This window comes from Haliotis rubra, unplaced genomic scaffold, assembly GCF_003918875.1.
Source record: "Haliotis rubra isolate DU_JTF1 unplaced genomic scaffold, ASM391887v1 Scf2, whole genome shotgun sequence".
In the NCBI taxonomy this organism is placed as follows: domain Eukaryota; kingdom Metazoa; phylum Mollusca; class Gastropoda; order Lepetellida; family Haliotidae; genus Haliotis; species Haliotis rubra.
Window position 1 is genome coordinate 6,359,464 of NW_025766002.1, and position 15,645 is coordinate 6,375,108.

The following is a 15,645-nucleotide window of genomic DNA, read 5'->3' on the forward strand; positions in this document are numbered from 1 at the left end:
GTTCCCAGGACCCTGATAATGGTATACCTTACTTTGACATTGATTAGCTTAGAAAAGATAGACATTTGAATTCAGAAATGATATTTTCCTTCCAACAAGTTCTGTGATAGAGTTAATGTGATTCTTATTTGGAAAGTGGAAAGTGTGATAATGAAAACAAAAATCTCTTTAATAGTCATAGGTCATGGTTTCATTGCTCATGTGCGTACAATACCCATTCCTGGTATTCCACATTGCCTGGCTATGCAGGACAAAAAGCTAAACAGGTGCATTCATGTCGCACTGAAATCTTTTGGTTCCATGTTGATGGTTGATGTCAGCTGTTGTTGAGCTTAGTCCTCAATAGGTTACTGCTGTCTTTAGGCAGAGATGAAGAAGCTGGGATTTGAGGAGGGTCGGGATGAGAAACTGTTGGGAGAGAGGAGAACTCTCAGTCAGGATGTACAGAGACTGCAGGACAAGATGGAGACGCTGGAAGCCAGGTAAAGACTGGATTAGCATAACTGAACAAGCATGGTTGAATTTAGCATGGTTGAATCTTGTTAGTAGGCTGGAAGAAGTAACTGAAGTTTGATTAAAATATATAGTTATAGAATATTTTGGAGAGTTTTTAGGTAAAAATGAATGAATGTTTAGATTTGTTAAGGAACAAGTGAAGCAGCTAAATTTTCAGTCTCATTTCAGTGTCAAACATTGATGTAAGCATTTAGCAGTTATTTTAAGATACAATGATGAGACTGAATAATGGACTTGATTTAATAAGGTAAACTGATGACCCATATCTGCAGACCAGACAGTGCGAGTATAATTAAAGAAATGTTTGGAAGGACACATATGAAATCTATTGAATTGTATCAGCAGAGATTCACTCTCACTAATGGCCATACTATACATCTTCAGCATCATCTTGAGACCCCAATATCTGGCTGAGGTCGAGAACAGTTATTTCAACATGTACCAAGATGATTATCTTTTTATACCCTAATTTAGAGCTGGATCAGTATGAACTAATAAAAAATACTAGTAATTCAAGAATGTCAAACAAAAAACTGTCTGTATGGACTTGTATCATAGTTAGACAGTGGCAACGGAAAAGTTATGAAAACTGATTTATGTTTACGTAGTAGAGACTGTTTAAATGGAATGAAAATTGTCATCTGTGTATTTCTAGATTTCCACAGCTCAACTTCCAGTATACAGACCCCGAGAAGAACTTTAACCGCCAGAAGGTGCACGGCTTGGTGTGCAAACTGGTGAAGGTGAAGGAAGTGCGCACAGCCACAGCCCTGGAGGTTGCTGCTGGGTCAAGGGTGAGTGGTACTGGCTGATACAACTTGGACATGCATTATTTTGCTCTGTCTGTTTTCTTTGGGATTTCACACCATTAAAACCAACATGTTGCTGCTGGGTTTGTGTTTTTCTCAAAAGATTTGGTTTGCCATCCTGAGCTGAGCTCCGGAATCACTGTCAAAGGTTTTCATGTCATCATTTGAATATTTATAAATGGAGGTTAATATGCTTTTATCCCCCAGCATGTAATGCGTATGGATATAGTCGACGCCTTGTCTGTCTGACCGTCCGTCCGTCTGTCTGTAATCAATTTTTATCCAGAGCATAACTCAAAAACTTTACAAAACTTGGTAGATATATCAAACCGACTTTGAAGTGGTGCCTTTTGCTATTTACAGATTATTATTATTATTATTTTTCTTGGATTCCATGGATACATATTCGACTTAGTCTCAAAAGGGCGGGGTGGGCTTCGTTTCCGGAGCACAACTCGAAAACTGTTCAATATCTTTCAACAAAACTTTCTAGATATATCAAACAGATCTTGAAATTGTGCCTTTTGCTATTTGTAGATTTATGTCTTTGTTCTTTTTCTTTGTGTCCATGGAAACGATTTGGACTTAGTCTCAGAAGGGCGGGGTGGGCTTCATTGCCGGGGCACAACTCTAAAACCATTTGATATCTTTCAACAAAACTTGGCATATATATGAGGCAGATCCCAAAGTGGTGCCTTTTACTATTTACAAATTTTTGTCATTTTTATTTTTCTTGGTTTCCATGGAAACGATTCAGACGTAGTCTCAAATGGGAGGGGTGGGTTTCTTTCTGGAGCACAACTTGAAAACCTTTCCATATCTTCCGTTCTTTCCGGTCTTCTATCTTTCCGGTCTCCATCCGTCCGTGCATGCTTCCATGCACATTTGTCTTCCGGAGCATAACTCTAAAACCGTTCAATATTTCTTCACAAAACTAAGCACATAGATAGATCTGGTGGTCTACTTGTGCGTTTTGGTAGTTTTGGTTTTCTGAATAAAATATTTTTTGCGTTTCCATGGCAACAAGTTTGACTTAGCCTGAAATTGGTGGTACTGGTAGTGCTCTTTTCTGGAGCAGAACTCTAAAACCGTTCAATGTTTCTTCACCAAACTTGGCACATAGATAGGTCTGGTGGTCTACTGGTGCCTTTTGGTAGTTTTGGATTTCTGAATACAATAGTTTTTGCATTTCCATGGCAAAAAGTTTCCCAGACTGAAATTATTGGTCGTGCTCTTTTATCCGGAACAGAACTAAAAAAACATTCACTATTTCTTCACCAAATGTGGCACATAGATAGGTCTGGTGGGGTGTTGGCGCCTTTTGGTAGTTTTGATTTCTGAATAAAATAAAAAACATCGTGTTCCAATGGTAACAATTTTGGCTTCAACTGAATTTGATGGTAGTGCTCTTTTCTGGAGCAGAACTTTGAAACCTTTCAGTACTCTCCTTCCACTTTGCTATGTACACGCCAAAACATTTGACATAATCATAACTCAGAGACATATTCATGAAGAGTATTTTGCCATTGCGGGGGATATTGATGACTTTGTCTTCTTCTTGTTGGCATTTATATTTTTCATGATTTCTATGACGACTTAGACTAATAAAAACCAAGTTGGACTTTAAGAAACTGTCAGATGATTTGTCCTTTCAAAGATATGGGGACCAGGGGGATCTGTCATCTTCTGATGACTCTTGTTTGATTGAACAGAGTGTTTCTAGACTTTGATTTCGGACAAGTGGCTAAACATGGAGGCTATCGCTGATGATACTGTTTGATATACTAACCATGTTAACACTACATGCAGACACTACATGCAAACACAGGTGACATCTTCATGGATGATATACCGATTATGCATGTCTAACTGTAATAAGATCTGTAAACATGATAAATAATCATATCTGATAAACATTGTCTAAGCATATCCAGTCTGTGTAGAATGGAGAGTAACCTAAGGAAGATATAATGCATGACATCATATTGTCTTGCAGCTGTACAATGTAGTGGTCGATACAGAGGTCACAGGTAAGAAGCTGCTACAGAAGGGGGAACTACGACGTCGGTACACGATCATCCCTCTCAACAAGATCTCTGCCCGCAGTATCGATAATGCCACAGTCAAGAGAGCACAAGACCTGGTAAAGAAAACATGCTTTTTCCTTTGGGCCAAATAAAAATAATGTTGTGGTTACGATTACACCTCTTTAAAATTTAGGGTAGGTAGGTAGGAAAAATTTTATATATTTTTTTTTTACATATTTTTTTTTTTAGAAGGAAAGTACAAACTAATAACACATGTATCAATGTTTAATTGTTTATTCAATCAAGATTGCGGCCATCATACCGACTTTCTCTATCAGAATGACCGATATCTGTCGGTGCTGGGAAAAAACAATGGTATCTTAAAGCATATTTTATTCAGTCCACTTAACAAAAATAGGGTTGGCACCAGAATTCATGGGTCGGTCAGGTAATCGGAACCACAACATTTACAAAAATAATAATTTAAGGCCTTGTTGAACGTTTCCTATATTTATCCGGAAATTTTGCAGACATTTATTGATTTATTGAAGTTTGCCAAAGATAAATAGTTAAATTCAAAGGTAGCCATGATTCCCCAGTGTTCAGTGTGTGTCATGCTGTGTTTAAGGTTGGTAAAGACAATGTGAACACGGCCCTGTCTCTCATTGGCTATGAGAAGGACCTGGAGGCAGCCATGCAGTATGTGTTTGGCTCAGCCTTTGTGTGTGAGGACATGAACACTGCCAAGAAGGTGACATTTGATGAAAGAGTGATGAAGAAGTCTGTCACACTGGAGGGAGACTCGTTTGACCCTGCTGGTACCCTGACAGGAGGTATGATTCAAGTCAACTCACAGTTCAACTTAGGTTTTGTTTCAGGAAATTGTACTCCTGCTAAAAGGGCTGACCAATGCTGACTGTCATTGCAAATTGCAAATTATTATGATCTTTGCATGGGTTTTGTCATGACTAATGACTAACTAAAACCAGAAACTGTTCCATCTTTTGTCATCAGTATCTGAAAGACACTCAGTGTTGTCAAATATTTCAGTCAAATATTTTCAGCAGTTCTGCTCTTTGGGAACTCATTTTGAAGTCTTGCCCTAATATATGCCACTAAATGAACAGTGCTTGCTTTCGGACTACTTTACAAGGTGCTTAAAGGGTCATTGAAATCTTTTGGTTGTTCTAAAGCGCTCATCATCAATATTTAACTGGTTTGTACGCTAGATTATTCCTGTACCTGTGAATATGCATGACTTGTATGTGGTGTACTATTAGTGGTAATTGTAGTATTACTTAACCTATGATAAACGGGGGCATGGTGGGCTAGCTGTCTAAGGCTCCAGGCTAGTGATCCAGCGAACTTGAGGTGTTGGGATCGATCCCACCTGTAACTGGGTGTTAAAACCTTGGAGTCAAATTTGTGTGCAGACTCTTTCAGTGTTGTCACAACCCCTAGTGTACAGTACACAACCCTATGCAGTATAACCTTGGACAAAGTACTGCGACTGTGTGTCCCAGTCCATCCAGCTGTGAATAGGTACCTCGTAAGGATGGGCAAGCCACAATAACTTGGTGCGCCTAATGGCTGCAAGAGTTGTATGATCCCCGGGGAGTTGAGATTGATAATACGATGTGCGTTGAGATTTGACATCCCATGATTGAGGGGAAAAATACCAGCACCTTGAGCATGTACTAGTTGAGTGGATATGTGCTCTATATTAATATACTACAATAAAATAATCAATTTGGAATTTTGTAATTGCTCACAAAGTCTTCCTTAACAACTTGTGATCCCAGATATGGTTCTTTTCCCATAACTCTGGCTACATTTCATTAGCTTTCTTGATATAACCAGGTGTTGATACTTCTCTGCATACCACTGCAGGTGATGGAGGGCCATAGAGCAACATATAAGGTTAAGAAATATTGACAATGGTATATAGCTTGAGTTTATTCTTCCTCCCAAGGGGCCCGGGCACAGACCAGCTCCATCTTGGAGAAACTGCAGGAGGTGATGGAGGTGGATGAACAGCTGCGCAGCAAGAGAGACCAGCTGCAGAAGGTCGAGAAGGAGCTGGCTGCTATCAAGTCCACCTCTGAGAAGTAAGAACACCGTGGCTTGCTACAGAGTAACGCATTTGTCGTGCATGTGACCTGTGTTATATTACATGACAGGGGTGGAAATAACTTTAAAATTGCTAGTGTACTCCGGTACAGTGGCACATGTGAAATCACTTGCCCTGAATTTTTCTCCACTATACCGGCCGTTTTCTTGTTGAAATTCTTTAAATAAACAACATAATTAACATTGGAAAGTCAACTGGACGGCGGTACAGTGTGATATACGAATTTGCTTGCCCGACAGAAAAAAAACACTGGACTCAGACATCGGGCAATGGGTTATTTCCACCCCTGCATGAATTTACAAGCATTGTGGACTATGGCTGGTTGATTGCTACTCAAACTTTCAAATGTGAAACGAACATCATTTTTGGTGTATTTTACAAAACAATGAGGGTGTATCATCGTGTTTACTTGAAAGTGACCACTGCTACCATACTAGACATTTGTTTAACAGAAGTAATAACATGACACGAGACCTGATCACTTTGTGTATGAGTAACATCAGTAATGGATTGTTCTCCAATACAGGTTCACCCAACTAAAACAGCAGTATGAGTTGAAGAACCATGAATCAGAGCTTGTGAAGGCTCGGCTAGAACAGAGCACCCATCACCAACAGCTGGAGGAGATCTCCAGTCTCAGTAACTCCATTGGTAAGAAGGCTCTATACTACTGGGGGTGGTGGGGTAGTCTAGTGGTTAAAGCGTTGGCTCGTCACGCCGAAGACCCGGGTTGGAATCCCCACATGGGTACAACGTGTGAAGCCCATTTCTGGTGTCCCCTGCCGTGATGTTGCTGGAATTTTGCTAAAAGCGGCGTAAAGCCAAACTCAGTCAGTCAGTCTATACTACTGACATAACACCATCTCTGTATAACTTGGTAGCACTGGTGGCACAATATGCCGTGTAGAGTTCTTCCCCTTATCACTATCAGGCCATTATCCTATGATCATGGGTTTGCCCCGATAATGTTTCGAGAATGGTCAGTACTACTCCTGTTGTGGAAAACGCCTCCACCCAGTACAACTTGGTTCTTTCCTTCCACATCCAAATGACACTGTTTTATAACTGGAATACTGATGAGAACAATGTTTAAATAAATTCAGTAACTCTTGTTTTAACTGAATTATCTGAACTTTTACAGTCATGGACCTAACTCAGTGAGTTTAATATTGCATTAAAGTTTTCCTTAGCGCATATCATTAAGCTGACTAACACCAAACATGTGGAAATTGAGATTTTGGTGAAACCCAGGGCATGGGTGTTGTACTGGTAGTGTAAGTATCATAACTGAAGTAAATCTGGGATTTGAACTCAGTAACAGGACATCTTTTCAAACTGTATTAGTTAATTGTGCATTTCCAGGGAATGACAAGTTAGACACTGTAGTTGATGATGCGGCACTCCACATCTCCCCCTCAGTTTTAGTTAATCCTGATGCAATGTGCTGTTACAGAGGAGCAGGAGGGAATCCTGAAGAGGGCGGAGGAGATACAGAGCAAGGCTGCCAAGAAGGTGAAGGATCTCCAGGACAAGATCAAGAATGCCAAGGCCATCCGGGAGAAGGAGCTGAAGGAGGCTGAGGACAGCGTCAACAAGCTCAAGAAGAAGATGCAGGAGTCCAGCAAGAAGACCAAGGAGAAGCTAGTGGTAGGTTATAGTCGTAACAACCTCTGTAAAATGGATTCATACTACCCATGAAACTTTACAGTATGATTTCATATGCATTAGCTATTAACCAATCGAAAGTCTTCTATTGTATCTAAAAGGTAACTGACATTGAAGTCAATGTATATTCCTCCATGAATGCTAATACATGATTAAGTCAACTCTAATAAATTATCGTCAGCAGTAAAAACTGATTGCTCATCTATACCCCACATAAAAATATCATTGATACTAACACTCTGTACTACCTGACAAATGGCTGTGTAACCAATACTTCGGAATAATACACACCAACTTTAATTTGTATTAACATTTAAGTGGGTATAAACATCGGAAGCAACGTGCACACTGTTATTTCACATAGGTTAGTGAACCATTATACTTTCATGGAGACAAAATGGATGATGTCACTAAAAACTGGATTGTATGTAGGAGGTGGATAGCATCAAGCTGGAGGCGGAAGAGTTGAGGAAGGAGATTGTCAACTATGACGAACAGCTGAAGTCTGTGGACACCAACACTACTGATCTGGATGAACAGGTGAAACAACTGCAGGAGAAGCTGAAGGAGACAAAGGTAGGAATAGATTCAGACAAACCGAGAAGGCCCCAATTGCATGTTTCGTGTTACTGAGTGGGCACTTAACATGTTTCCTCACCTTTCTTTAACTGCACCTGTTATGATTGGTATTTGATGCCACTGATATGAATCGGTTACACTTCACTGTAAAACTGTCATTTGTTACATTTTGAAGTAGGCAAAACTATTTATATTTCAAAGAGAAAAACTACCATATCTATTTTTGGATGAGCTGAAATATCATATATAAGTCAATTAAATGAACATGATGAAATTTTGTTGTAATTGTATGAATTTAGTGTTAGTTCGCAGAATTTGGAATTTTTTACCTTTGTTGGCATTAACTGTTAATTACATATCCAAGTGAGCTACAGTGTCAGCTTTTTTTCTGTTTTTGCCTAAATGTTTGTATTTCAAGATCAATTTTGTCAAAAGGTTGGAAAAAGTACTTAAATTCTAGGCATTGACTACTGTCAGCATGCTTCCTTTTTTTTATTTGTAGACAGATATTTTAGACATCTTGTTTGTATTTCCTTATGGTGAATAATTCAGAGGATTGTAGTCATTTCCTGAATGACTCACACGAGTAAAGCTATTTTAAATGTCCTGTCTTCAACTTTCCATAATGTCCTTGGTATAGATATTAACATACATACTGTACAAATATTGACCTACAGGGTACCTGTAGCCAGTCAAAATGCTCTGATACCCTGGACCAATGTATGCACAGACCACAGATAAGCCGTGTTACAGTTAATTTTCGTTTTGCATGCTCTCTGTTGTTTGACACTAGTGAGACATTCAAATATGGTGCATATCACATTGCACACTGTATTAGATGAAACTGGGTATAACAAGCATAAGGACGTTGTGAAACCACATGTTTTCCCTGTGTGTGTAGTGTGTTGACATGCTAGAGGGCCTGTGTTCTGACTCCCCTGTGTGTGTAGTGTGTTGACATGCTAGAGGTCCTGTGTTCTGACCCCCTGACTCCCCTGTGTGTGTAGTGTGTTGACATGCTAGAGGGCCTGTGTTGACTCCCCTGTGTGTGTAGTGTGTTGACATGCTAGAGGACCTGTGTTCTGACCCCCTGACTCCCCTGTGTGTGTAGTGTGTTGACATGCTAGAGGGCCTGTGTTGTGACTCCCCTGTGTGTAGTGTGTTGACATGCTAGAGGCCTGTGTTCTGACCCCCTGACTCCCCTGTGTGTAGTGTGTTGACATGCTAGAGGGCCTGTGTTGTGACTCCCCTGTGTGTAGTGTGTTGACATGCTAGAGGACCTGTGTTCTGACTCCCCTGTGTGTAGTGTGTTGACATGCTAGAGGGCCTGTGTTCTGACCCCCTGACTCCCCTGTGTGTGTAGTGTGTTGACATGCTAGAGGGCCTGTGTTGTGACTTCCCTGTGTGTAGTGTGTTGACATGCTAGAGGCCTGTGTTCTGACCCCCTGACTCCCCTGTGTGTAGTGTGTTGACATGCTAGAGGGCCTGTGTTGTGACTCCCCTGTGTGTGTAGTGTGTTGACATACTAGAGGACCTGTGTTCTGACTCCCTGTGTGTGTAGTGTGTTGACATGCTAGAGGGCCTGTGTTCTGACCCCCTGACTCCCCTGTGTGTGTAGTGTGTTGACATGCTAGAGGGCCTGTGTTCTGACTCCCCTGTGTGTGTAGTGTGTTGACATGCTAGAGGTCCTGTGTTCTGACTCCCCTGTGTGTGTAGTGTGTTGACATGCTAGAGGGCCTGTGTTCTGACTCCCCTGTGTGTGTAGTGTGTTGACATGCTAGAGGGCCTGTGTTCTGACTCCCCTGTGTTTGTAGTGTGTTGACATTCTAGAGGTCCTGTGTTCTGACCCCCTGACTCCCCTGTGTGTGTAGTGTGTTGACATGCTAGAGGTCCTGTGTTGTGACCCCTGACTCCCCTGTGTGTGTAGTGTGTTGACATGCTAGAGGTCCTGTGTTCGACCCCCTGACTCCCCTGTGTGTGTAGTGTGTTGACATGCTAGAGGTCCTGTGTTGTGACCCCTGACTCCCCTGTGTGTGTAGTGTGTTGACATGCTAGAGGTCCTGTGTTCGACCCCCTGACTCCCCTGTGTGTGTAGTGTGTTGACATGCTAAAGGGCCTGTGTTGTGACCCCCTGACTCCCCTGTGTATGCAGGCTGCGGTGAAGGAGGCCCAGGATGAGGTGAGCCAGCAGAAGGAGCTGCTCAAGTCCTGCAACAAGGGCATCAACAGCAAGGTGGCTGCTCAGAGGGAGCTGCAGAAGGAGAACAACAGTGCCCAGCTCAAGATCCAGGAAATGGAACACAAGATTACTAAACACCATAAAGACTCCAGAGATGCTGTGAAGCAGGCAAGTTCTTCTCACTCACAACCATTATTCTTATCCACATGTCAGTGATTTAATAGAAGCTCCCGCCAGGATGTCTGATGTCAGATTCTTCTTACCAATTTTAGTTTGGTTGTTTCTATAGGTATACAACGTAGTCTAGAAAATATTTCTAACAGTTTCATTGTTCTCAGTCCAAAATGTTGTGCTTAGAGTGTTTGTATGTTATGACATTTTTGTACTGATCCTGTATGCATTGTATTGTCCTCACATGGGCCCAATGTGTGAAGCCCATTTCTGGTGTCCCCCGCCGTGATGTTGCTGGAATATTGCTAAAAGCGGCGTAAAACCAAACTCAGTCAGTCAGTATGCATTGTATTGAAGCAGATGAAATTTCTGTGGCTTCTCTAAGGGACTGACGCCCACTTTGTTTTAGGTTGAAGCTATGATAATGAAGTATGACTGGATAGCTGATGAAAAGAAGTACTTTGGTCAGCCAAACACAGCCTATGACTTTGAGACGAACAATCCCAAAGAAGCAGAACGCAGGATCCAGAAACTGCAGGAGACCAAGGACAAACTCTCCAAGAACGTTAACATGCGTGCCATGAATATGTTGGGCAAGGCAGAGGAACAGGTTTGTTTGATGCCAATGTTTTGCTGCTATTTGTATATTTGGAGTTGTTCTTGGACGAATTGTTTGTTAATTATTAGAATATTACTGAAATAGATAAATAGGGACTCATTATAATCAAATTAATTGCAAATGCAATTCTGTGTATAAAAACAGGTACTACAGTATCCTATACTTGTCTCCTCATGGGGATTCCTGCAAGAGTAGGGGCCGGGCGATGGGGTAGTCTAGTGGTTAAGGGTTCCGCTCGTCACGCCATAGACCCGGGTTCAATCCCCCACATGGGTACAATGTGTGAAGCCCATTTCTGGTGTCCCCTGCCGTGATGTTGCTGGAAAATTGCTAAAAGTGGCGTAAAATCCAACTCACTCACTCCTGCAAGAATACCCTTTACAATCAACCTTTGCTGTAGTAGAGGGCAACAAAATGGATGGGTTGGTCAGATTTTGATAAGTTGGTTGATAATATTGATGAATACCAAACAATATCTCTTCTGCTTATGTGACAAAATCAATTCTTAATGAGTTACATGTAACTTTCTCCTTGCAGTACAATGACCTAATGAAGAAGAGGAAGATTGTCCTTAACGACAAAGCCAAAATTGCAGCAGTCATCAATGAATTGGATGAAAAGAAAAATGAAGCTTTGAAGAAAGCATGGGAGCAGGTCAACAAGGTCAGTCTGTAACCTGTATTGTGCCCTCGAGGATGATGTGGCCTAAGTTGGCTACGAGTGTAAACTGGAGCTGTGTCAGATGTTAGAAATATCCTCAGAAACTTTACATGCCAGGATTTGTTTCTTTTTCTAAAGCCCTCTGAAAGAACAATTTGTTGTAGTAAAATAACATTTATTGTCAGTTTTGGTGCTGTTCCAATGATTGGCCAAGATTTTTAATAGAATTTGTAATCTGGGCAGTACATGATGTGGCAGAAGTCAGAAGTATGGATGGTTCCATGCTTGTGATCCCAACCCCATTGTCAGACACATTCTTGAATGATTAAATTGTGTGTAAGTGTTAAACTGAACCACTCACGCAGTACTTGTCATGTTTCAAAGTGTTTGTATCTCATCTGATTTCTGACAGTATATTATGAGACATTCTTATGGAGAGGTGTTTGTTTCAGGACTTTGGCTCCATCTTTTCAACCCTTCTTCCTGGAACACAGGCCAAACTCTCACCCCCAGAAGGGCAGACTGTCCTTGATGGTCTGGAGGTCAAGGTTGCATTTGGTGATGTGTGGAAAGAGTCATTAGGTGAACTTAGTGGAGGTCAAAGGTGAGACTTTCTTGATTATTTTGCATAAGTGTGATTGCCTTTTCTTTTGCCTTAACAGAAACATCTCAATCTTTCCTGGACTGAAGAAAGTCCAGGAAAGATTTCCTGTCATTGATAGGGTTGACATGGCAGTAATATTTATCCAAGTGGCACTAAACTTACTAACTCGTCTCTTCCAGGTCATTGGTAGCCCTGTCCCTCATCTTGTCAATGCTGCTGTTTAAACCTGCACCTATCTACATTCTTGATGAAGTTGATGCAGCTCTTGATCTGTCACATACTCAGAACATCGGCCAGATGATCAAGTCTCACTTCAAACACTCTCAGGTGACACTTCTTGTTAGAAATCAGTGAAATAAAGGGGTTTCATATATTGCTTTTGTGGGGAGGGGTGGGGTAGCCATGTATTTAAAGCATTTGCCAAAGACTCAGGCTCAACTCTTCACATGGGTATGAAATACACAATGCCATTTTAGAAAGTGGTCAAATGTAACGTATGTTATATTTGGGATTACACTTTCTTAGTAAAGTACAGATTCTAGTACTTTTTGGGTTGAGTCCCATCCGTGATTCGAAACCCACACCATCAGAGTCAGGCACCTAATTGCCAGCACACCAAGTCAGACGCGTAGACCGCTCAGCCACTGCCTGACTCTGAGGGTCCCGGATGGGACTCAAAAAATTACTAGAATCTGTACTTTACTAAGAAAATTGTACATGGGTACAATGTGTTTAAACACCAACATATTTTGAGGTCATTTCTTTTAAATATATACGTAACTGATCATTGATAACATTGCTAAGGGACTGTTCATAACTTATGGCTTGGGGGTGGGGTGTTTGATGAGTTTTATGGTAAGCACTACAGTGTGAATATCAATCAATCTCTCGCTCTCACTCACTCACTCTCACATACACACACACACACACACGTTTATGTACAAGGAAGTGACACCCCCACCCAAATCATTTACCACCCTCCCCAAAATACAACCCTTTTTCTCTTTTCTCCTCTCTTTTCTTTCTCTCTCCTACCCTCTCTCCCTCTCTCTTTCCTCCTTTCAAAAAAACCAACACACAAACACACACACACACCATTAGGAAAGGATTATGCATACACCTTAAATCGTAGTGGTTAAAGTTAAAGATTTGCATCACATCAGCTACACTCCCATGGGAAGCTGACAGGTGGCAATGTAGCTGGAATACTGTCCAAAGAGGTCAACCCGACACACTATTTCATACATATTTCTTTTCAGTTCATTGTCGTCTCCCTCAAGGACGGCATGTTCAACAATGCTAATGTACTGTACAAGACAAAGTTTGTTGATGGAGTTTCCACAGTGACCCCGACATGTACAGCATACCTCATCGCGATCCACCACATCGGGCAGCACTGACAAGGAAAACGAGAAAACAGGAGGCAAGAAAAGGGCTACATCAAAGCGTACAAGGATAGAAGATACTCCAGGCTTTTAGAAACACATTTCATGGGGAAAGATAACTTGTTGTTTATGTACAAGTGCTAATTGTATAGAACAGTTACCATTAATCTGACAATGTGGATGTTTCTGGTAACATGTTACCATTATGTTGAAAACTGAAACATTTTATTGCACTTGAAAATGTCTTGCTATAGATACTTTTATATTGGATGAAGTAAATGAATTTTTGCACCATCAAATAGTTAAGGCTGGCTTCATGTAATTTAATTTTTTTCTCATTTGACTTTAATCATGCAACAATGATATCATATGAAAACAAGTCATATTTGACTGTTTTCTTATCAGATTTTTACTCAGATCCATTTTCTTAGATTGATTTTGAAGTGTAAATACCAAAACATTTAAAATAACACATATGACTTTTTATTTATGTAGTTGAACAGTTTAAAACTTATTATGCCACAGATTGGGAGGTGTTAAATGAAGTGACGGTCTCAATTTGTCTGTTGCTGCATTGACTGGAACATCAAGAAATTTAGGAAATTCAGTCAGTACATGTTTGCTTTTAAAAGAGTTTTAAAGGGGTTGTACCTGCAGGGGTAACTGGAGAAGTATGAAGAGTGAGATCTCCGTCACAGTGCATCTGTCATACTGGAGTAACGTTGGTTAGCTGCAGTCATAGATCTGACAGTATTTTGTCTATTTGTGTTCCCTGTGAAGCATGTCATCAGTCATACCACTTGTATATAGAATCTTATCTGTGACCTCTTTCTCGAGTTCTGCCTGATCTGTGTCTATCACTTACATCACTCCTATATATATCGTCACTCAAGTCCTTGTATTTTACACTGATTCAGCTTGGATGCTGTGCATGTAATCAAGACAATTCATCATCAAGATATCCATTTCATGTAACTTATAGATCTGTTTGAGTCATTACATCAAGTATTTGTGGAGTCAATGTTATCTGTATAGGGATTTTGTCAAAACAAAAATGAAACATACATTCAGTGTAGGAAATAAATAATGAAATGGTACCTATTATGGACTTCTGTTTATTTATTTGTAGCTGTTAGCAGTCCTTATGTCAGACATGAAAAATCCTGTGTTTGGTTGATTTGCGAGATAATTCAAAACTGACATCAAATTGACTAGAACATCCACACATCCTTGAGTAACAGGGCTGTTCAGCTGACTTGTAACACAGTAAGATGATCACTGGTTATAGTCTGTATTTCTCATCATGGGGATATACCAAGGAGGTTAAAGGCTCATGGGGCACGGGTGGCCCATAGTCTCAGACTGACAGTTGTGTTACAATATCATAGTCCAACATGAAGCTGATATGCTCTAATACGAGTTTAATATTAATCAAGTGGCTTTAAACAAATATAATTATCCACATTTGGAAGCATATCAGAATAAAAGGAAGAAATGAAACAGTCTCATAGGCTCAACATTCTTTGTCATCCACCAATACAAGTCGGTATTAAGCATCACCATGGTCCCAAATCCCGTTCCCCACAATTACTTTTTCAAGCAGTATTCCCCGTGGGAAATAAAAGTTCCCCATTAAACCCTTATGGAAACAGTTTGAATCATATGTATTTCATAGTGATTCATTAACACATGATGCTTTAACAATAGTCTGTAAATAATCAAGTCTCCCTCAGACAATCCAGTGATCAACAGCATAAGTATCAGCAACTGGAATACCATGACATGACTTGGCAAAGTCCGTGAGACTGACCACCCGATCCGTCAGTCGCTTTTTATGACAGTATGGGTTGCTGAAGACCAATTCTAACCCGTACCGTCACGGGGGTCATGACTAGGGGTGAAATGGTATACCGTAGTATTAGTAGAACCGCGGTATTTTACCTTTGGTTCGGTATACCGTAATGCAATCCAAAAAAGTTGGTGTTTTCGTACCGTTATTATATTAACCATTTTAAACCTGTAACATATGTTATATTTGGGATTACACTTTCTTAGTAATGTACAGATTCTAGTACTTTTGCTGGGTTCATTCCCATCCGGGATTCAAACCCACACCCTCAGAGTCAGGCACCTAATGGCCAGCACACAGTCAGCCACCTAACCCATATATCAGAACAATGAACATTTAACGACCAATAAAAAGAGAAACAGCATTCCCAAGCTAAAACATATTTGTTTCAAAAGGAGAATTACATTTCTGTGTGAACTTTGAAAGATACTTTGAATGAATCTGAAAACTG

General features: G+C 40.6%; 1 protein-coding gene across 1 annotated transcript in view; it reads left to right on the forward strand.

Moving 5' to 3' along the window:
- The window catches only part of LOC124275367 (structural maintenance of chromosomes protein 2-like), a 39,874-nt gene extending 25,428 nt beyond the window's left edge, over positions 1-14,446 (forward strand). The window contains 15 exon segments of the mRNA XM_046710887.1: positions 364-482; positions 1,172-1,310; positions 3,322-3,468; positions 3,981-4,185; positions 5,325-5,460; positions 6,010-6,134; positions 6,937-7,130; positions 7,581-7,724; positions 9,880-10,074; positions 10,487-10,687; positions 11,234-11,359; positions 11,809-11,960; positions 12,140-12,287; positions 13,220-13,309; positions 13,311-14,446. Coding sequence (XP_046566843.1) covers positions 364-482; positions 1,172-1,310; positions 3,322-3,468; positions 3,981-4,185; positions 5,325-5,460; positions 6,010-6,134; positions 6,937-7,130; positions 7,581-7,724; positions 9,880-10,074; positions 10,487-10,687; positions 11,234-11,359; positions 11,809-11,960; positions 12,140-12,287; positions 13,220-13,309; positions 13,311-13,439 — 2,250 coding nt within the window. The 3' untranslated portion in view covers positions 13,440-14,446.
- Positions 14,447-15,645: the final 1,199 nt, after the last annotated feature.